The sequence below is a fragment of the Bubalus kerabau genome, chromosome 3 (genome assembly GCF_029407905.1).
Source record: "Bubalus kerabau isolate K-KA32 ecotype Philippines breed swamp buffalo chromosome 3, PCC_UOA_SB_1v2, whole genome shotgun sequence".
In the NCBI taxonomy this organism is placed as follows: Eukaryota; Metazoa; Chordata; class Mammalia; order Artiodactyla; family Bovidae; genus Bubalus; species Bubalus kerabau.
Genome location: NC_073626.1, coordinates 15,482,555 through 15,504,392, shown reverse-complemented (window position 1 = coordinate 15,504,392; position 21,838 = coordinate 15,482,555). Strand labels below are relative to the sequence as shown.

At 40.5% G+C, this 21,838-nt stretch overlaps 1 protein-coding gene across 18 annotated transcripts in view; it reads right to left on the bottom strand.

Annotated features, from left to right (window-relative positions):
* Positions 1-21,838, bottom strand: part of CDKAL1 (CDK5 regulatory subunit associated protein 1 like 1) — a 777,071-nt gene that overhangs the window by 204,023 nt on the left and 551,210 nt on the right. For 2 of the 18 annotated variants that reach the window (XR_008711391.1, XM_055570768.1), the window contains one exon: positions 12,114-12,413. The exons of 15 other annotated variants lie outside the window; for them this stretch is intronic. Coding sequence is in view for 2 of the 3 variants with exons in the window: in XM_055570768.1 (XP_055426743.1) it covers positions 12,363-12,413 (51 nt within the window). In the remaining variant the exon portion in view is untranslated. Of the gene's footprint in view, positions 1-12,113; positions 12,418-21,838 lie in introns of those variants that run through there. One more of the 18 variants, XM_055570766.1, reaches the window with a different exon arrangement.

Genomic DNA, 21,838 nt, shown 5'->3' with positions numbered 1-21,838 from the left:
ATGAATATGAAAATAAAAAGAACCTACTAGCTTATTTATCCAGAGAAGGCAATGGCAACCCACTCTAGTACTCTTGCCTGGAAAATCCCAAGGGCGGAGGAGCCTGGTAGGCTGCAGTCCATGGGGTCGCGAAGAGTCGGACACAACTGAGTGACTTCCCTTTCACTTTTCACTTTCATGCATTGGAGAAGGAAATGGCAATCCACCCCAGTGTTCTTGCCTGGAGAATCCCAGGGACGGGGGAGCCTGGTGGGCTGCCTGTCTATGGGGTCGCACAGAATCGGACACGACTGAAGTGAGTTGGCGGTGGCAGCAGCAGCAGCTTATTTATCATGTCAGACCACTCTGAGCAAATAAAAACAATCTGATATTTTGATTATCAATCAAGTATTTTTTTGGCTCTTTTGTTTAGACCCCTAAACAATACTATTGATACTTTTTTTAAATTTCAGTTCAGTTCAGTCGCTCAGTCGTGTCCAACTCTTCACGACTTTTTTACTTTACCACCACACAAAAACTTTAGCACCAAATTTTAGGTGAGCTGGACAACAAAGAAACTGATTTCAGGAGTGGAGTGATTGCTCAGACACTCTTAGAAGAGTTGAGTGATTTAAATAGGAACGAGGTGGTCCCACCCCTCATGAAAGAGAAAGTGGAAGGGAGGGGATGTAAGAAGTGTTCTTTGCTGCTGCCAAAGCTACCATCAGTAGCTTTGCAACAGGGTTTTAATCAGGAAGGAAGTTTGCTCCTCTGAAGGGTCACTTGGAGAAGGAAGAAAGAAAGTGCTTCCATCCTGCTTAGCCACATCTCAGCTGTCTGTTCCATTGATTTCAGTTCAAAAAAATCTTCTGAGTGTGTGCAAAGGTCACAAAGCTGAAGAAGCCACATTCCTTACCTTGTGGAACTTTCTAGCTTAGTGATGGCGACAGATGTAAAAAAAGATTATTTCTGATATAATGTGCCCATGCTCTTGAGGAAAGCAGTGAGCACAGGTGTGGAGCAGAAACAGGTACACTGATGGTGAGGCTGGCAGTCAAGTGTTAAGGATGAATAAAAATTCATCAGATTTCAACACTGCTAATTATTCAGTTCAGTTCAGTCGCTCAGTCGTGTCCAACTCTTTGCAACCCCATGAATCACAGCACGCCAGGCCTCCCTGTCCATCACCAACTCCCGGAGTTCACCCAAACTCACGTGCATTGAGTCAGTGATGCCATCCAGCCATCTCATCCTCTGTCGTCCCCTTCTCCTCCTGCCCCCAATTCCTCCCAGCATCAGGGTCTTTTCCAATGAGTCAACTCTTCACATCAGGTGGTCAAAGTACTGGAGTTTCAGCCTCAGCACCAGTCCTTCCAATGAACACCCAGGACTAGTCTCCTTTAGGATGGATTGGTTGGATCTCCTTGCAGTCCAAGGGGCTCTCAAGAGTCTTCTCCAACACCACAGTTCAAAAGCATCAATTACAGAACGGCAAATCAAAACTACAATGAGGTATCACCTGACGCTGGTCAGAATGGCCATCATCAGAAAGTCTACAAACAACAAATGCTGGAGAGGGTGTGGAGAAAAAGGAACCCTCCTACACTATTGGTGGGAATGTAAATTGGTGTAGCCACTATGAAAAACAGTAATTCAATTAAAAAAAAAATCAAACCTCCCCAAATTAATCAGGTTTACAAAGGTGGAAGAGCTGGTTCAAGCAGAAAGAAGCCATAGAAGAGGAAAGGGCATTCTGATCTAGTCTCAGGACTGAGAACTTTTTGACCCTGTGCTTATGAATATAAGTTTCTTGGTTATTATTATACCATCATTGATGTATTTTTCCCCAGCCAGTACTTTTAGGAATGAATGCCATCCAGCCAATTGAGTTCTGAGACAGGAAATGGTAGAGATGATGGAAAGTAGAGGGGGCCAGTTCAGGCCTTTGTGTTGTTGTGAAGCTTAGATACCAGTGGGTATTATAGGGTATTAGAGCAGGAATACTAGGAAAATTGGGGAAGGGGGCAGATGAAGCTTCTAAAAAACAAAAGAAAACGAGTTTGTTTATAAGGTTAACCATTTGTTTTTTTTTTTTTTTACTTTACAAGTAGGGACATACTTTCGTGAAGGTTTAATATTTATGATCATAATAATTTCAAAATAGGAAGGCATTTTAAAAAGTATCTCTTCAACAATGATTTTAAATGTACTGTATTGTACTGTCCTTATGTTAGATTGGTGAAAACATCACCCTGGATCAGCACTGAAGGCTTAAGAGCACTGAGACGGACCATCCTGGGACTATAATTTAGACAGAGCTACAGAGGCAAGACTGCGAGCTGCAAGCCCAGCTAATTAAAACCATAGAATCACTATAAGGCCACAAAGTTTATGATAAGATTTGCTTGAGAACTCAATTCCATATGCCTTTTCCTGATATTCATCTAACAAATGTCTGTGGTTTATAACCCTCCATGGAGTAAGGATTTTGACATTTGGATGGAGAACCATTAAGGGTTCAGAATGGTAGGGACTAAGGTGGAAGAGAAACAGGCAAGGAAAGAGCAAAAGGTGGTGACTTGAAACCAAGGGCTACTCTGTCCCCAAACCATACAGGGTTCCCTCTGTAGCTCCACACTGGTGTTTGCTTCATGTTATTGTGAAGACCAAGAGGCCAGGGTGCAGCTCAAAGAGGCGAGGAATGTACGTGAGGCCTCTGCAGTGTTGAGAGGTGTGAAGTGGCACAGGGTATTACAGAAACTCCAGGAAGGAGCCAGACCCAGCCAGGGCCAAGAAACCACCACGTCAGCTTCTGCCATCTGGAGAGAAGTGTCTTTTTCACAAGGCGGGACTAGTGAGGAGCAGAGAGGAGGTGAGAAGGGCCATTTGCTGGCCCCCTACACCAGGCAGGAATTTAAGGCCAAACTCTGTGTGTTTTGTGAGACAGATGCCCTGACTTCACTCTGTGGGTGTGGTGAGTCCACCCTGATGGGCTCAAGTGTGACATAGGAAATGAGACATCAACAGTCTTATTCCAGGTCCATGAGAACAGGTGGCATGGAAACTACAAATGTGATGCTCAGCCCGACTGATCCCTGCAGTTTTGTTTTTATTTTCAACGTGAGAGCAAAACCTCCATTAAACAGAATTCCTCCAACTTAAATCCTGGGCCAGGGCTGGTTGTACGTAAAACAGTGGAATGAACTTCAGGGTTTTGAGTCCCGTTTACCCCCCTTTCCATGAAAGCTTTTGGTTCCAGGGTCTCTTAGATTTTAAAATGTTGCCTCTCTTGGGGAAATATTTATTTTCATGACCCCAAAGAGATGCAGCTTTATGGGGAATGAGGAGTCTGTAAGGAGATAGGATGGGGGCTTTCCAGGTGGCTCAGTGGTAAAGAGTCTGCCTACATTCAATGCATGAGACTCAGGTTTGATTCCTGGGTAGGGAAGATCCCCTGGAAGAGGAAATAAGCAACCCACTCCAGTATGCTTACCTGGAAAATTCCATGGACAGAGGAGCCTGGCAGGCTACAATCCATGGGGTCACGAAGAGTTGGACACAACTGAGTATATATGTGGAGAAGGAAATGGCAGCCCATTCCAGTATTCTTGCCTGGAGAATCCCGTGGACAGAGGAGCCTGACTGGCTGCTGTCCATGGGGTTGCACAGAGTCGGACAAGACTAAAGAGCAGCAGGAGCAGAGCATACAAGACCACACGCAAGGAGACAGGACAGGACAGGAAGTATCACCTATCTGTTGCCCTGACAACCATGCCCCTAGGAAAGGCTTCTGGATGTTCTCTAGACTTCTGGGAGAAACTGTAAATTAAGGGTCATAATCAGAGAGGCAAAATCTCAAGGAATTTTGTGGGGACAGTAAAGTTCAATACCTTACAATATCCACAGAGAGAATTTCAGTACCAAATATATTAATATTCAGGGAAAAAAAAGTCCTAAAAAATCAAAGATACCACACTCACTGACACTCTTCAGACAGAATTTTTAAAAACCAAGGTTGAAACTGCAAGGACACACTGTTTAACCAGAAGAAGGCTGTTCAGTCTTCCAAACCATTCCTGAATTCACGCTCCCGAGTCCTGGAGCTGTTTCAGTGTGTTTCTTGAGTCAATAATCAAATTGAAAACCTTTCTAAGATTTTAAATTGGTCTAGCAAATTAGTCGCTCACATTTTTGGAATTTGAAACCAATCTCTCCCTTCCTACCAAGGCACATCTCCATCTCCAATGATGACTTCCTGCAATTAACACTGTTTCAAGAAAAATATCAGCATAAATTAGGGAACTCAGGCAAGCAGTGTCTTATTACTTATTAAAAGCCTCATGCTAGGCACAATAGGCACTCGCATTCAAGTGCTGAATTAATGAAAATGGCACTATGCACTTTCCATTCAAACACATCTTTTCCTTTGCACCGTAGTTTAACTTCTTTCTAAATGTGGCTTTTAGCAGAAAATGACAACAATTATGAGCCCTTTGAGATTTAAAACCTGAAACTCAAATTATCCAGCCTTAATAAAAGCCTAATAAATTCCTTTATGTGTTATATTATGTCTGCTTAATTACTCCAATCCCATAATGGCAGCAACGGAGAAGCAGAGTTTATAGTCAGCTTTACAGAAGAGTGATTTTTGAGACTTTTTCCTCTAAATTTAATTTTTATGTGTACAATGAAAAACATATATTCAGAAACATTATAAATCTGAAACTAAGATTGCTTCTATTAATATATTAAGTGGACAAATTCCCTTGAAAGGCAAAAAGTGATTAAAACCACCCCAAAATTCTTTATCACAAAATAGTATATTCTCAGTTCGGTGGGCATCTGTTCATTATTGCTAATGGTTTATCTTCTGCACTGATTGGAAAGAGCGATATTGGTCCAACTTGCTTGCTGGAACTACCATTTCAAACGTGTTCTTCTACAGAACATAAATCATCTTTTAATGAAGCAGGAAGTCACTGTTACTTAGAAAATGGCCTCTGCTTATCTGCTGCTGTTTAGCGAAAAAATAGCAAGCAACATTATTTTCATTCTGATAATGTCAATCTTATACAGTATCTTTGGAGGGGAGAAAAAAATGTAGCCTCGTCAAGAATGGGAGGAAGATGGGCCCATTTATATAAGCTTCCCATAATCTCTCAGCTCAGAGCAGTGGGGTAGCTCATCATTCTGCACTTGTGACATGCAAATTGGGCTGGTGACACCAAAAGGTCATGCTCTGTCCACCTTGACCCCAACTTCACCATGTCCCCTAAGCTTCCTGTATTACAATTGACTCCTATTTTTCCTAAACTTGCATTTTCTAATTAACAGCTATTTTGTTGACTGAATTAGCCACTGTTTAAGTAAAAATATATATGTATCCAAAAATTATAGTGAAAAAAAAATCATTTGTTTTCCCTCCTTGAAACTAAAAGATGAAACAAAAAGGAAAAGGTAGCATACTCAGATGTCATTTGAAAGCCAAAAGATTCTTCCTGATCTTTCCCTGGAACCCTCAAGCTTGGGTCTCAGTGTGGTTTAAAGTGGGTCCACAAAAGTGTTTACAGACCACAAACATGCCACATACTGCCCAGCTTGGCAAAGCAATCCCTGAGAGAATGGCCACAAACGGACAAAAGCAAAAGGTAATCCAAAACCACAGAGACAGCCTGTACATCTGACGTCACGGTGTCTTTTTCTTTTTTAACATCTCTTGTTCTGAAAACACACGATATGAAAATAATCAGGTCTCACTGGAAGGATCTTTTTCAAGAGGTGCTAGGAAGTCAATAATCTCTCTCTCTTGTCTCTTATGGAAACATATCCTCAAACCCGATCCATGCTGCTTAAAACTAGAGGGAATTTTTTGATTCCCTGGTGGCTCTGACAGTAAAGAGTCTGCCTGCAATGCGGGAGACCTGAGTTTGATCCCTGGGTTGGGAAGATCCCCTGGAGAAGGAAATGGCAACCCACTCCAGTATTCTTGCCCGGAAAATCCCATGGACGGAGGAGCCGGATGGGCTACAGTCCCTAGGGTCGCAAAGAGTCGGACACAACTGAGTGACTTCACTTTCACTTTCTTTTTGAATTTCAAACCCTGCTTGGAGCAGGGATTTTAATTTTTAAAAGGCTAGTCTATACTGCGGACTACAAAACGAATATACAAGGGAAGCAAGTTCTCAACAGTGATAATTAAGTGAATTAGGTGTCACTGTTAAGAGTGATTATCTGTAAAGGACAGGTTTGTGGCTGTGAGGTGGGGAGGGAGGGACTGATGGGTTGGGAGTTTGGGGTTAGAAGATGCAAACTGTTATATACAGAATGGATAAACAACAAGGTCTTACTGTACAGCACAGGGAACTGTGATACATCCTGTGAGAAACCATAACGGAAAAGAATATTACAAAATGTATACATATGTATAACTGAATCACTTTGCTGTACCGCAGAAATGAACACAACATCGTAAACCAACTTGACTTCAATTTATTAAAAAAAGAGTAGATATCTGTGAAAACTGTAAACCAGGGTGACTGAGGATATACTTTCATAAAACAGAAAATACTACAGATACGGTTGTCTTCATTCCATTCTCCTACAAGCTTCCACTGAGCATGTGCCATATGCCAGGCTTTGGGCTGGGCTCTGCTGACACGGTGAGCAAAACCAGGTATGATCCCTGTCCTTATGGAACTCAGTCTAGTGAGGGAGATGAACCGTGATCAAACAAGGACACAAGTATAAAATGGTAACTCCGATGTGTGTTTAAGAGGCGTGTCACCTGTTATTAACAAGGATGGTGATCTGGCCTTGGCAGACAGGTCTGGGAAAGGTTCTCTAAGGAAGCTCTGGAGTGAGATCACAAAGTAACCAGGAGCTAATGGGGTTAAAAAAAAAAAAGGGTGAGCAGAGCATTTTGGGCAGAGAAACAGCACAGAAGGAACAAGGTTTGCATGAAGGAGTAGAAGGCAGCGAGGTGTGCTCAGAGCAGAGAGCTGGGGGTGCATGGGGAGAGATGCAGCTTCATGTACAGGAGGGCCTTCCATGGAATGGAAAGTCCTTGTAAAGTTTCAAGCAGAGAAGTGATATGATCAAATTTATTGGTATGCAAGATCATTCTAGTTTCCCTTTAGTGAAAAGATCTGAGAGGGAAACAAGAATGAATGCAGAAGGATAGTGAGCAGGTGACTGCTGAAGCCCATGTGAGAGAAGAGGACTTGCCCTGGTCAAAGATTTTAAGGAGAAATATACAAATGTTTCCCTGAATCAGGGTGGCATTTTTCACTACTGGCAGATTTTCTCTTACCTGAACAAGAGAAGTTGCATTCTATCCTAGCAATGAAAGCATTTTTAGGAAGCACAAAACTTCATCCCAGAAAGACAAGTCATATATAATTACATGTATGATGACAGGCATGTAAAACCAAAAATACATAATTATGTAGACATGTGTCTAATTAAAAAAAAAGAAAGTCTAGAAGTTGATTTTAAACATCCAATGGGAAATTCATATGTGTATTTAGCTATTCTAGACTGAGTTTTAAAGGATACACGGTTCCTATTCATCCAAATTAAATCCCTCAGGTTACAGATTGTATACTTGTAGTTAGTGATGAAATGCATATTGAATTTCTAGACTTAAACTGTCAATACTTTCATGAATGCTATCACACATGATTTGCTTGTGGTTATTCACTGCTCAAAAGAAGAGTGATGGAAATATGTAAGAAAGTACCAGACAGCCATAAAATAGACCATGCTTTCGCGGTCTGGTGAGGCAAACAGTGGGGCGGAAACCTGAGCTTCAGCAAAAGGGTTAACCAGTGCCTGCAGCCTTCATCTCATGCATTTCAGAGTTCCCCCCAGAGTAAAGCAGGAACAGCATATCAGATCCCTGCAGATGCTGAGAGCTGAAGGTAACGGGAAAGAAAAGCTTTGACATTCTGTCACTGGAATGACAGGACAAACTGGACTGTAATAAACAACAGTTTGAGCACGGTAATTTGATGCATTGGGACCTTAAGCTTCTTCAGATGCCGAACTTGGCTTGAGCTGTGAGATAAGAGGACAGCATTTACCCTCTTGGATAAAGCAAGGGTGGGTGAAACCAGAGAAAAGAAACCTCCCTGGGCAAACAGAAATCAGTTCACCAACATGCACAGCTTCAGGTATTATATACACCAACTGACGTACAGACCACATACAATATCCATACATGTTACCAACACATGTAAGCCCTCACACTCACACTTAGGTATAAAATATAACTTGTCCCTTGTCCTAATAGGAAATGAGCGTTAAGCCAGAAAGAAAAATAAACGCTCGTGAGGAATCTTCACATGGAAAGCGCACTATGCCACTATTCAGCTCACCCACTCTCATGGTGCTCCATAACTATTACAAATAAAATGTCTCTGAATAACATTTCTTTTCCAAATAAACAAACACATGCAGACACAGACTTCGACTGTGAAGATTTAATTCACAACAGAAGGATGTTGCTTATGGAGTGAGAAATGGAATCACAGTCCCTGTGGGCACACCCAGGTGTCTGCCAGTTTTCCATAACAAGGCTGAGTGATGTGCTTGCATTTCTCAAAGACTGTTTTGTTCTGGGAAGGCCAGTTTAGGTGACTGCTAGATGTCAGAATGAAACAGAAGTATCACCACACTATTGATTTTGGTTAGGATCACTCAGAATCAACAAAGCAGCTTGCTTTGACTAGGGAAGATTTGAAATTTTTAAAGATTTTGACTGGTTTTTCTTTACTTAAGTAAGAAAATTTTTGAAAATGACAAACAAAACATCAACACAAGCATATGGTTTTGTAATTATAAGATACACTGTGCTTGTGTAAGCAAGAGCAATGAGAAAGACAATCTTAAGGACAACAGCTAACATTTATTAGCTTTCTATGACTGTGAAAGACATCGAGCCAGTAACTTTATATACATCTATCTTGCTTGAAACCCTGCAAGGTACTTGTTATTAGCCTCATTTTAATACTCTTGGCTCAGGGCATGGAAACAAAGTTGTCCAAGGTCATAGAGCTCAGAGTTGATAAAGCAGGGCTTGAGCTCCTGTCTGCTGAATTCGGCCAAGCCCAAAAGCCCATCTCTTTCCACTCTACCCACTGTCTTTCAAAATATCACTGCAGAAACAAAGAACAAGGTGCAGAAAAAGAAAGCAAGAGCCAAAGGAATACATGGCTAATCCTATGCTGAAAATCCACCCAGGCAGAATAAAGACCCTTCCTCTAGACACAACTTACCAGGATTCTGTTTTCTACCTACTTCACATGGCTTAACATTCTTTGGAGGATTCCATGCCAAAGCAATGACAAAGGTGATGCATACCAATCTTGCTCCTCAGGTTCCAGGACTCTCTCTGGTCCAGGCCAGCTATCCGAGCTCTACTGACCCCACCAGACAAACCCTTTGGTGGCTGCTCCTCTTGACCACTGAATCATCTGTATCTTGAGCACACACCATCTCCACTCCTCACCATCCACTGCCCTTTCAATTCCTTTCTCATGAGTTTGTCCCACAAAGTGACACTGGAAAAACTTCCTTTCTTCCCACCCTTCTACAAAAGTGCTGTGTGTTTGTTTTAGAAATTTTCAAAAAATTCAGAAAGGCCACCAAAGGAGAAAATGGAAACCACCCAGGATTATGTCACTTAGAGATAACTACTATTAACGTTGTGGTATGTGTTACCAGTCTTTTTTTTTTTTTCTAAGCAAATGTATAGTATTTATTATTTTAATAAAGTTGATATCAAAGATATTATTTCCATTTTTTACACATCAATAAACATTCCCCCACCATTAAATATTCCTTTACAACATGATTTTCAGTGACCTCATGGCCTTATCCTGTGAATGTAGAGTATATATTAACTCATTACCTATTATTGGATATTTAGGGTTTTTTTTTTTTTTAACATTTTATTATCACAAACAGTTCTGTAATGAACATTCTCATAGATTTATGTTTACTCAGATTCACAACTGTTTCTTTTAACATATTCCTCTATACACTTGGAAGACCTTGATACGTACTGGCAGGCTGTCCTTCTCACAGATTTTATGAATTTAATTCCTTGCCAGACTAAGTACTAAGGCATGGGAAATGGGTCTTTTGAACACGGTGAATAATCACCAACTTGCAAAGTGACGTATAAGTGAATTCACTAATTCATTCAACACATACTCGCTAGCCTTCTAAATGCCCTAGGTACTGGGGATACAGCAAGCAGACACAGTCCTTGTTCCTAGAGCTTTCATTGTATCAAGACCGAAAATGAAGGAAGCAATAAGACGTAAAAAGTGAAAAAGTGGGAGGTCATGAGAACAGAGAAGACAGACCAGATTGGAAAAGTGTCTGGAGGTAAAAGGGGAAGTATTGGGATTGGCCCGATGCCCTGAATGAGGTCGGATTTCTCCATGTTCTTCTCAAGTCAGGCCCTCATCCTTTCTGCCATCACGATTTCCCTTGTTCTCCCGTGTTTTCTATTTCTAATTTGTGCTGAGCTAAAACAGAATATTTTGTTTCAAAAGTTCCCTCCCAACTATAAAAGAAATCACTATTAAATAGTGAATCTTTTTAAAGTTGTGCCCCTACAACACCGTGCCACCTTACCTACACAATGATTAAAAGGCAGAATAATTCTGGAGAAAAATTAGGTAAAACAAACAGTTATTTAGGGGAAAAGGTTTTCTAGAAGATTACTTAAGATATAAATTATAGTTTTTCATGGCTAAGTTTCTAGATATATTGGAATCAATATGGTAAAACAGTTTTTACAAATTTAAATGGCTACCAAAATTGGTCAGTAGTAAATGGCCTAAAGGTTTAAAAGGAAGCAATCAAAACACACAGTAATTACATTCTCAAAATAACAGCACCATCCCTGTAGTTTAATATTTTACACAGGACAGCATTTAGTAACTGCTGAAGTTAATAACTTCTACAAAGTAAGCTGCTTTTCCATTTTATGCAGACAAGAGCCCAGTGATTAAAGCTATAAAAGTTATGTATAATGAGTCCTAGTTACGCCATTACTTTAGAAACAAAGCATTACTTCTGAAGAGCAAATATATGCGGATTGGAAAATATATCAAGACTTTGATACGATTTTCATCTTATAAAATATATAATGAAAAAAGAAAATAAATACAAGATGACATATGGAGCCAAATAATATACAGATAATATATATTGATATCTATATTTCAAGATACAGATCAATATATAGATATCTATAGATATCAATATATATTCATTCATAGATATAAACATATATTTATATACAGATAATAAATTACTCATTTATTTAAGTATAAAATACTTTTTTATATTTAAAAGAGAAATAAGGGTGTTAGAAAAAAATGGATTCTGAATCAATTTTAACTACTTAAAATGGGTTTTAGAGACTTCCCCAATGGCACAGCAGGTAAAGAATCTGCCTGCAATGCAGGGGATACAGGAGACACAGGTTTGATCTCAGGGTCAGGAAGATCCCATGGAGGAGGAAAATGGCAACCCATTTCAGTATTCTTGCCTAAAAAACCCCATACAGAGAAGTCCGTGGGCTACGGTCATAGGGGTCCCAAAAAGTTGGGCACGACTGAGCAACTAAGCATGACCATGGCTTGTATATGTGTTACTTCTTTGGAACTCAGGTTTAAGGATATACATGAATAGCAAACCAAAATGTTCTGACATATGCGTGCTTGCATGAGGATGGGTGATGTGTATGGCAACATTCCGTGCTTACTATGTACAGCACTTTCCTAACTTCTTCACATGTATTAATTTATCTCATCAAGACAACCCAGTTTTAAAAAATATATATATATATACACACATATACATACATATGTATGGACTTCCCAGATGGCACTAGTGGTAAAGAACCCGCCTGCCAAGGCAGGAGACACAGAAGACTCAGGTTTGATCCCTAGGTCGGGAAGATCCCCTAGAGCAGGGCAAGGCAACCCACTCCAGTATTCTTGGCTGGAGAATCCCCATGGACAGAGGAGCCTGGTGTGCTACGGTCCATAGGGTTGCAAAGAGTCAGATACAACTGAAGCGACTTAGCATGCATGCACGTACATATACACATACACACACACGTATATACTTTTATTATTTCCGTTGTGTGAATGAGGAAACTAAGGCACAGGGCAGTTATGTATCTTTCCGAAGGGTACACAGCTGGTAAAAAAGGCAGAGCTGAGGATCAAAGCCAGGCATGACTGTAAATGAAACACAGATGTCATCCGGGGTCTTCTTGCTCCTTTAGATATAGGCTCCAATGTCCCACATCTTATCTTATCAACAAAAGTTCAGTTCCTTCTCCAAATGACTTTCAACATCTAGGGGTCCTGCATTCTCAAGGTCACATCTAATTCCCAATTTCTGGTCTTCTGACTCCGTTTTGTGATTAAGGGCACAAAGGGAAAAAAGTACAAATCACTTATTAATTATTTAATTGAACTGAATATTAATTATTTCCCTACTTCATTCCTCTCTTTAATCACTCTTTCTTCCATTTATACTGAGAGAAAAATTCATTCTATTTTTCTACTGCCAAGCAGTCAGTTCTATCTTTCACAGTCTTGTTTCCTTCTAATTCATGGCCTCAGGTTCTTTTTTCATCCATAAAACTGTTTCTCAAAATAGTTTCCTAGATAAAGCTATTTCCTTTCCTAAGAGAAATTCTTTTCCAAGCTAAGAGAGTGATACCTTCCCTACCTTGCCCTATATATGCACACGAAGATAAAGGTGAGACATCTTATATTTTGATTAATATGAAATATTGCTATTGATGCTATATTGCTGCCATAACAGAAGAAATCTGACATATGTTCACTGACATCAGAACAGAAGCAGAAGCAACTCAAGTTTAATGACATTACGTTAATTCACTGAAGTCTTAAACCCATACAAGACCAATCATTCTTCTTTGAGAATCCATGGTTAGAAACGACAACCCTCAATGATAAAAAGAAATCACATACCTCCACCCTTCCAATGAGGTTGTCAATATATATAACAAATGTTACAAAGTCATGTCAAAACACCATTAGAAAACAACAGGTTAGGAATTTAATTGGAGGCATACACAGATTACTAAATCATATGTATCTGATTCATAAGAAAACAAATTTTCAGAACATCACCTACTTCTGAACCAGTGAGTATGAATTATTTCCATGGCTCTATGTTCTAGAGGAAACTGAAGAGAGTAGGAGAAAGAAAGGATTTAAGGATACATTTTTGAAAACAAAATGATGTTTCATAAATTGCTGGCATCCTAAGAGTCACACAGATATTTCTTGAGCACCAAGAGTCACTTAGATGGAGATGTGTTTGGTTCCCCTGGAATTGAACAGAGCACAGCTTGAGGGGCTGCAGGAGGTGGCCCTGTGGTTAGAGCCCCCTGTCAGGCAATGACCATGAAAGATAAAAAGCAATTCAGTTTTGGAAAAACAGTCTTTGCCTTCAAAATGTTTCTACCAAAATTGAAGAAAAACCACATGAAGCATTCTGGATACATAAAAAATACACTTCAGAATTTGGGACAGGAAGCAAGTACAAGTTCAAAATGAGCAGTGAGGCTGGTGTGGGCTCACAGAATTACAAACACTGTGCAATCCCTGAGCAAGGAGTGTCATTAGCCATCACTGTGTCACTTGGATTTGACTCAGGAAATGTTTGCTGAATGATTGTTTGTGGGGGTGATATGCAGAACAGGTTACCTGTTGAATTGGTTTGACAGCTGTCAGCTACTGAAAAGAAGAGATTCTACCTTATTTGAAGGTATATCATATACCCACATGGATTACTTGGCCCAATGTCTGGGACCCACTGAGTATGCATTCATGTTTAGTATTTAATGGTCATTCAAGAAGGTGGGCTTCCCAGGTGGCGCTAGTGTTAAAGAAGCCACGTGCCAATGCAGGAGATGCAAAGGTTCGATCCCTGGGTCAGAAATATCCCTTGGAGTAGGAAATGGCACCGCACTTCAGTATTGTCGCCTGGAAAATTCCATGGGCAGAGGAGCCTGGTGGGCTACCATCCATGAGGCCACAAAGAGTCAGATAATGACTGAGCAACTAAGCACACAGAGAAGGCAGGTAAACCGGGGATTATTACTAGGCCCATCAGAAAGCAAAGAGACTCCTGGGGACAAGTGAGAACATTCCAGGAAAGCTGGCAGAGACCTGATTGAGAGTCGAGGGGAAGGAAGAGAGGAACCTATTTGGGACAGGAAGGAAAGGAAAGATCGTGAACGAAGCCCAGGGTTACTTCCGAAGGGGAAAGGCGAGAATATTTAGAAAGTCACAGCGGTCTCCATCTTCTCAGTTAATGAGACACTGATACTTATTTTAAAAGTGCACAGGTCATGGTCCGCGAAGACGACAGTATTACCTGACCAGGAATAAAGGTGGACTGAGTAGAATCTGAGCCTTGAAAATGGAGCCTGAAAGTCACTGTGTGTATGGGGAGGGGTGGCATGCTAGCGAGAACGAAAACATCGAATAAATTAGATACGGACCGTATTTCTCAAACCAGTCCTGTAACTGCTCAATCATTTTATCAAGAACTGTGCTAGGCACTGTGGGGAACTGAGAGAAATGTAAGCTACGGCTCTTGTCCCTGAGAAGTTCAATAACAACCCGGACATATTTCATGGTAGAATGTGAACAGATGCCAAAAAAAAAAAGTGAGAGAGATAAGGGCAAGAAGTTCCATAACAAGAACTACATTCATGCTATTCCTTTTTACATTAAATTCTAATAATTATCTCTTCTGTCCTTTTTTTTTTCCTTTTCTGCTGCTGCACATTTTGTTGTTCCCAGTCAATAAATACAGTCATTTTCTGGCTTTCATCTTGGAGTAGTTATTTTAGTATGTATTTGAGTTCTTTTGTTCGTGAAGAATTTGCTTCTCCTCAAGGTTCACTGAACAAAACAAATGACAAAGCTTTGGTTGAACACAGGGTCATTTCTTAAGCAGACAGAACAGATTCTTTTAAGAAACATTCTGCGCAAATACAGACCTGTTTCTAAGCTATACACCAAACAAAAACTGTCCTTAATGTCGGTCCACACTGAGGCTGGGTCTGAGAGGGTTAAGGTAAAAATCAAGTTACTGTTACTTCTCTTTCAGTTCAGTGCGGCTTTTCTGTAATTCTCTAGAGCTAGGCAGCTGACAGCATGGATTTTTATTGAAGAAATGCTACGACATTTGTTCTAAATGTCACATTTCTCCCCCACAACCTAAAAATAGCATGTCACCATACCCCTACCCCTAATAAAATTGTTGGCTTGGAAATGACATTGATAAGCAAAATGAAGCATATAACCTTTTCTCCCCTTTTCTATAAATGTTTTATTTATTCCTGAGTAACATTTGGTATCTTTTGTAGGCTGAGATCAAAGGGACAACTCAGTAAATTTTACTGCTGAAGCCGTCTTTACGGTACGGGGCTGTCATTTCTAAAGCCTGTTTCAGGCTGGCAATGCTGTCATCTGAGTAGTGATCTAGTGACTGACAGAAAATATCTGTAGAAATAATGTGTGCTCTCATAGTAGTGTGACATTTTATGAGCAGTTTGACTGTTTTCATTACTCTGATTTCAGTCTGGTGAAGAGTGAGTTAGAAAGCCAGCAATGGAATATGGAAAGCCAGTCAGGATGAAGTTGACAGGATAACCTTGAAATCGGGCTGCTGTATTTAATAAGGCTCAGTGGCAATTATCTGAAAGCGTTTTACATATTAAGTTGGCTGGAGTACGTAATCTGATCAGTTCCAAGGTTACTGGTTTTATTGATAAGAATGTTTGGCTAGCTGACATTTGAGCCAGGTTTCAAGAAACTTTATGGAGGCTTTGACTATACTAGCCCTCATGATCTTAACTAGGTTTTAAGGGTGACGATTTGGTTATATAGGAAACTGTGCATTACAACAAAATTCCTGTCTGAACCATTCCCTTCAGTGGTGGGATTCTGTTAAAAAGAACATACTGCTAGAAAACACGGTCCTGGACCAAAGCCATGTAAACAAGCTTCCACCAGACGCTTTCAAAGGCATCATTGGAAGTTTTGACTTTTAGTACTGCACATAAGGGATACCTGCGTACCTTGTTTATGAATACCCAACAGCCGTTTTCTCTCGCTCCTCAAAGTGTGTGCTGTTTGATAAATGTGCAAGTAGTACAAGAACTCCTCAAACGAGTGTGAGATACTTACTACTCCTCTGAACTGGGATGTTCAGGGCAAGTATCTCTTGGCTTTTTTGGTGACACACAATCTAGAATTCCCAACTTCAAGACTGGTGGATGGGACGGACTTGTTAAAGAGTGAAGACAGCCAACTTCCCAGTGTTTACATCTTTACATGGCTTCCTTACTGCCAGTGTACACAGTCTATTTCAGAAAGCCCCGAAGCTGCCATGCCTTAATAAATTTTCAAATACTTTTATTAGCATAATGTAGGGTGGTAATGATAAGCTGTAAGGTTGTTGGGGAGTCTGGAGTTTCACAAAGGTGCTAGGATATATAGCTGGCAGAATGCCAAAAGGCCATTGTATATACAAATTACTGCAACCAGATCAGTGCTATTTTCATTGTATACAACCAAGATCATTTTATTATATAAATTCTCCTTAGAATGTTTTTTTTTTGTATACAAATTACTACAATTTCTATTTTGCTTTAACTCCGAGTTCCTCAAATGTTGACTGACACCATAAGCTCCTTGAAGGAGGCTATCTTTATCCCCTGTATCCCTAAGCACACAGCAGATACCAGGCACACAACAGACACTGATGTTTCCTACACAGAATGAATGCTAATGTCTCTTCTGCTTCCAGATATAAAATTTCATCCGAGTATTCTAGGACTTAACTAAAAATTCAGTCTTCATATAGTTTTTAAGATTTTAGTCATGAGTGGCCATCTTTTCCATCTGCAAAGAATGTAGCCTTGGTTTTGGACAACAGTCTGCAGCTCCAATTGTGTCTCATCTCTCCCCCAACCCTTCAACTTTATCCTCTATTCCTGTGGACATTTTATCAGTACACTACCATTCTCTGAAATTATAATCAGATGCTTTAAAAACCTCTGATCATTCTCTGTAGCTGTGAAAACATAATCAAAGTGTTTGAAAAAAGACTGCTGTGGTAGCTGCTAGCTAAAAAAGGAAATCATGTCCAGAAAATCTGTAATTTTTTCAAAAAAGGATAAAATAATTTATTGGGGGCTCAAAAGTATAGCCCTGTGATTCTGTGCTTTGCTCAGAATATACAAAACACTGAAAAAAATCAATGCTTCTGAGTTTCATAAAACAAAGATCTATTCTTCTGTATATGTTCTGAATGAGGTTATCTAGGGTATTATTATTGTTGTTGTTATTAGATGGTGATTATCTATGAGATCAGATTTTTTTTGAAGGATGAATTAAGACTATTTCCCAATGTAAACATTAGCAATAACGTGAAGCACAGCAGGGCAACACCAAAACCTCAGTCGTGCATGTCTAGCATTTAACTTCATAACCCCTCAGTTAAGACACAGTCTCTTCCTTTGGTTCATTCATAAACATTCCCATCTTCTTGTCTGCCTCCCCATCCCCTTCCAAAACAAAACATTTATTAACTGAGGCTTCCAACTGTGACAGAAATTACAGTCGTGTTAATGGCACAGATGGTGTACAAAATGCAATCTAAAAACATGATTAAAAAACTCAGGAGTTAGGTAACCCAAGTTCATCTCGGATATGGCTGACCAGACAGCTCTCAGGAAGGAAATACACGTTTTTGGTTAATTAGTTTGCTTTTATCCATCCCTGTAATTAGAACATGCTTTCCCTCTACTTAATCCTCAAACAGTCATTAGATTTAATAAACCTTTCTCGATTGCCACAAATGAGAAAATGAATTAGTTAAAAAGTAAGCATTAAGCTGGTATTAGCAATATGATTGTAACATTATGTGAATAAAAATGTTTTTGTTTAATTATTCAAGATTAAATATATCATTTTATAGCTTGTTGCAAAAAAGTGTACCAGGCTTCCTGTTTCTTTTCTTTCTTCCTTATGTTGCTTTTTAAGGGAGTAAAAGCATTAATACTGCCTCCACAGATTACATTCCACCAAATGGAAGTGATTATTAATCATTCTTTCCAAAAAAAAAAAAAAATCAAGCCATAATTAACTTCTTCTCAAGTCAAAGTAGAGTCAGAATCCCACATGACTAAGGAGAGAGGGTGGTCCTGGTTTCAGGGCATTAACCAGGGAGCTTGGCTCAAATAACTTGCAAGGCTCCTGGGAATTGACAAGGGAAGTGGAGATACAGGTTAGGCTTCTTTATTCCTACTAGTTTAGGCTCTAAGCCCTTGTGTGATGGTCTGACCTTTCCTAGATCCAGACCAGTCCAGAAAGGCCTCCTAACTCCACAGGTCCCATTAGTCCCCACCTGGCTCTACTGGCCAGTTTGGTAAGAAAGTTACTCACACGGTGCTACTTTTCAGACGACTAAAGGTGAAAGCCATTTTTTAAAGTGGAAAACAAAACACCATAAAGTTGAGGACCTAAACTTTCCAGACTTTCATCCTGCTGAGCGTTCTCTGTACTAAATGAAGTCACTCTGTGTTTACGTCAAGGAGCATCTCAATAAAAATGACTTACTGTATGAAAAAGAAACCAAGTTGGTCCTCACCTGTATCGTGTGATACAGTCATAGCAAAAATCTATCTGCTGGGTGGCAGGTTCTAGGGTGTCGACAGTCAACTCTCTGCCTGTGCTGGCTGAAGAGCCTTTCGTTATGGCACCCACAACCATGACGGCTGATGGGCACGGACAATTGCAGGCTCCCCCAAATGTAGTTATGGATCTAGATCAGGTAGGAGAGTGCAGGAGAAAGGAGGTTTATTTTGATCACAGGGAAACAGCAAAGATTTGAAGGTAGGCACCACGTAGGGACCTGGGTAGGAAGGTGAGTTCAAGAATGTCTTAGTGGGACCAGTCTCTCCCAGGAACAATGCTAGACTCTCTAGAAATACATCCACATATTTTCCTTCTCACTTCAAAACTCATAAGGTTAAGAGTGGAGGCAACTGAGTCCAGTCCAGTCTTTCCATATTTACTGAGTTGAACCTACCTTCAAATTTGTATGATAGATTGGAGAGGTTAGGGTCCAAATTAAAAATCATTTGTTCTCTGGGCTATGGGACAACAACAGCAATATTTTGGGGTAATCTTAAAGGAAGAGTGGTATGCCGTGGAGCTGATAGCTGGTCATGTCAGCCACCTTATCATTCTAATTTCAGAGCAGGGGAAAAAACTCAAGACCCAGAAAGTACACGCCGGCACTCAGGCAGCTGCCTGGTCCCTGACTCCCAGAGCCATACTTGAGGATACGTTTTTTTTTTTTACTGGGCGATTGTATTGCACACAGTCCAGACCCAATAAGGACAGCAGCAAGATGTAATATTGAATACTGGTTTGGAAGTGTGAAGTCTCCAAGCCAGTTTTCACATGTATTTATTTTAATAAAAAACATTACATTTTAGTCCACCATAACCTTTAGGAAATATCACTCTTTATGTTGCCTAGTGTATCAAATTATAGAATCAGTCAGCAACCAGCCATGTGATTTTAGACAGACACTCAGCTTCTCTGGGCTGTGGCAGCCTCAGTGCAAAATGAAGTGGTGAGATAAGATGATCTCTATGGTTCTTCTAATGCTGAACTTACTTGATTTCACCTATTCCCTAATACCACAGACTGCAAATCCGAATTACTATTCTTTGTTGAGATTAACTTGGAATGCTCCCGAAAAAGAGGTGAGGAATCAAGTTAAGAAAAAAATGCTCCTTTACAAATGAGGTAGAATAAGAGAGATGCATGTCAAGGTGGATGCTTGACCTAGGGGTTAATAGAGAATTCCAGTTTTCTGGGATGTCACTAACACAGGAGGAAAAAAAAAAAACTCTTCTCATAATAATGTTACAAGCTTTCAGAATCTTTTTTTCTTTTTAAGGAGTTACTACAAAGGAGATATTTATTCTGAACGTGAAAAGTTCAGTTCAGTAAATGAAGACATTGACATTATTACTTTAAAATTTTTACAGACTTTCTGCTCTTCATTGTTAAAAACAAATACAAAAGTCTGCACACTTTTAACAGTCAAGACATTGTTCTGAGAAGGCAAACATAATGGCCTGGGAAGAGAGGCTGTGACTCCAATATGTGGACAGGAGTCCTGCACACTTAGCTCTGCAGACCTCACAGAAACACGTGGAAGATGTTCAAATCTTCAAGGCTCCAGGCAACTGAAGGGAACGGGACCATCTATCGCTCAAGCCTACGGAGAGTGAAGAACTACTGTTGGTCACTTCATGAGGTTGAAGCCACCGTGTGTAAATCTCTGATTGAGAGTAAGTAAGAATACTTGATTGGAATCAAGATTGCCGGGAGAAATATCAATAACCTCAGATATGCAGATGACACCATCCTTATGGCAGAAAGTGAAGAGGAACTAAAAAGCCTCTTGATGAAAGTGAAAGAGGAGAGTGAAAAAGTTGGGTTAAAGCTCAATATTCAGAAAACTCAGATCATGGCATCTGGTCCCATCACTTCATGGGAAATAGATGGGGAAACAGTGGAAACAGTGTCAGACTTTATTTTTCTGGGCTCCAAAATCACGGCAGATGGGTGACTGCAGCCGTGAAATTAAAAGACGCTTACTCCTTGGAAGGAAAGTTATGACCAACCTAGACAGCATATTAAAAAGCAGAGACATTATTTTGCCAACAAAGATCCGTCTAGTCAAGGCTATGGTTTTTCCAGTGGTCATGTATAGATGTGAGAGTTGGACTGTGAAGAAAGCTGAGTGCTAAAGAATTGATGCTTTTGAACTGTGGTGCCGGAGAAGACTCTTGAGAGTCCCTTGGACTGCAAGGAGATCCAACCAGTCCATCTTAAAGGAGACCAGTCCTCGGTGTTCACTGGAAGGACTGATGCTGAGGCTGAAACTCCAATACTTTGGCCACCTCGTGCGAAGAGTTGACTCATTGGAAAAGACTCTGATGCTGGGAGGGATTGGGGGCAGGAGGAGAAGGGGACGACAGAGGATGAGATGGCTGGATGGCATCACCGACTCAATGCACATGAGTCTGGGCGAACTCCGGGAGGTGGTGATGGATGGAGAGGCCTGGCGTGCTGCGATTCGTGGGGTCGCAAAGAGTCGGACATGACTGAGCAACTGAACTGAACTGAAGAATACTTGAAACAGAAAAGTCTCAGAAAATATGTGAAGTGATGGCGGGCATTCTCCTGGGTTGCCTCCTCACTGGGGTCCCAGCTTGCCTGCACCCATTTCCTTCATTTTGAAGAACTGACAGGTGATTCAGAGTGACCTGCCCCATCACAGAATCCATTCCTAGAGCCTGTGAGACACTGGGCTCTCCGCTCATGGCTCAGACCTTACCAGCGGGTGGTTGCTTAAAAACAGTTGTTAATGGATGTAGGCAACTTCACTCGAGCCAAGGGGAAGATACCTGACACTTGCTTGACCAAACTCTACATCATTTGACCTTCACAGTTCGGTGGGGTTAAGAGGACCATTTACAACTTTATGCCCATTCTTTTTCCCCCCCCAGGGATCAAAAAACTGAGGCTCAAGGAAGTGAAATTAACTGATTCAAGAGAACAGGGCTTGGTGGTGCCTTGTGTAAAGTACCATACAAATGAAAGTAATTACTAGGATGATTCTGGCACATCTCTATAAGCGAAGGCAAAATTAAAACTTCACATAGAAGGGTATGCTATTCTTTTCTGAATAT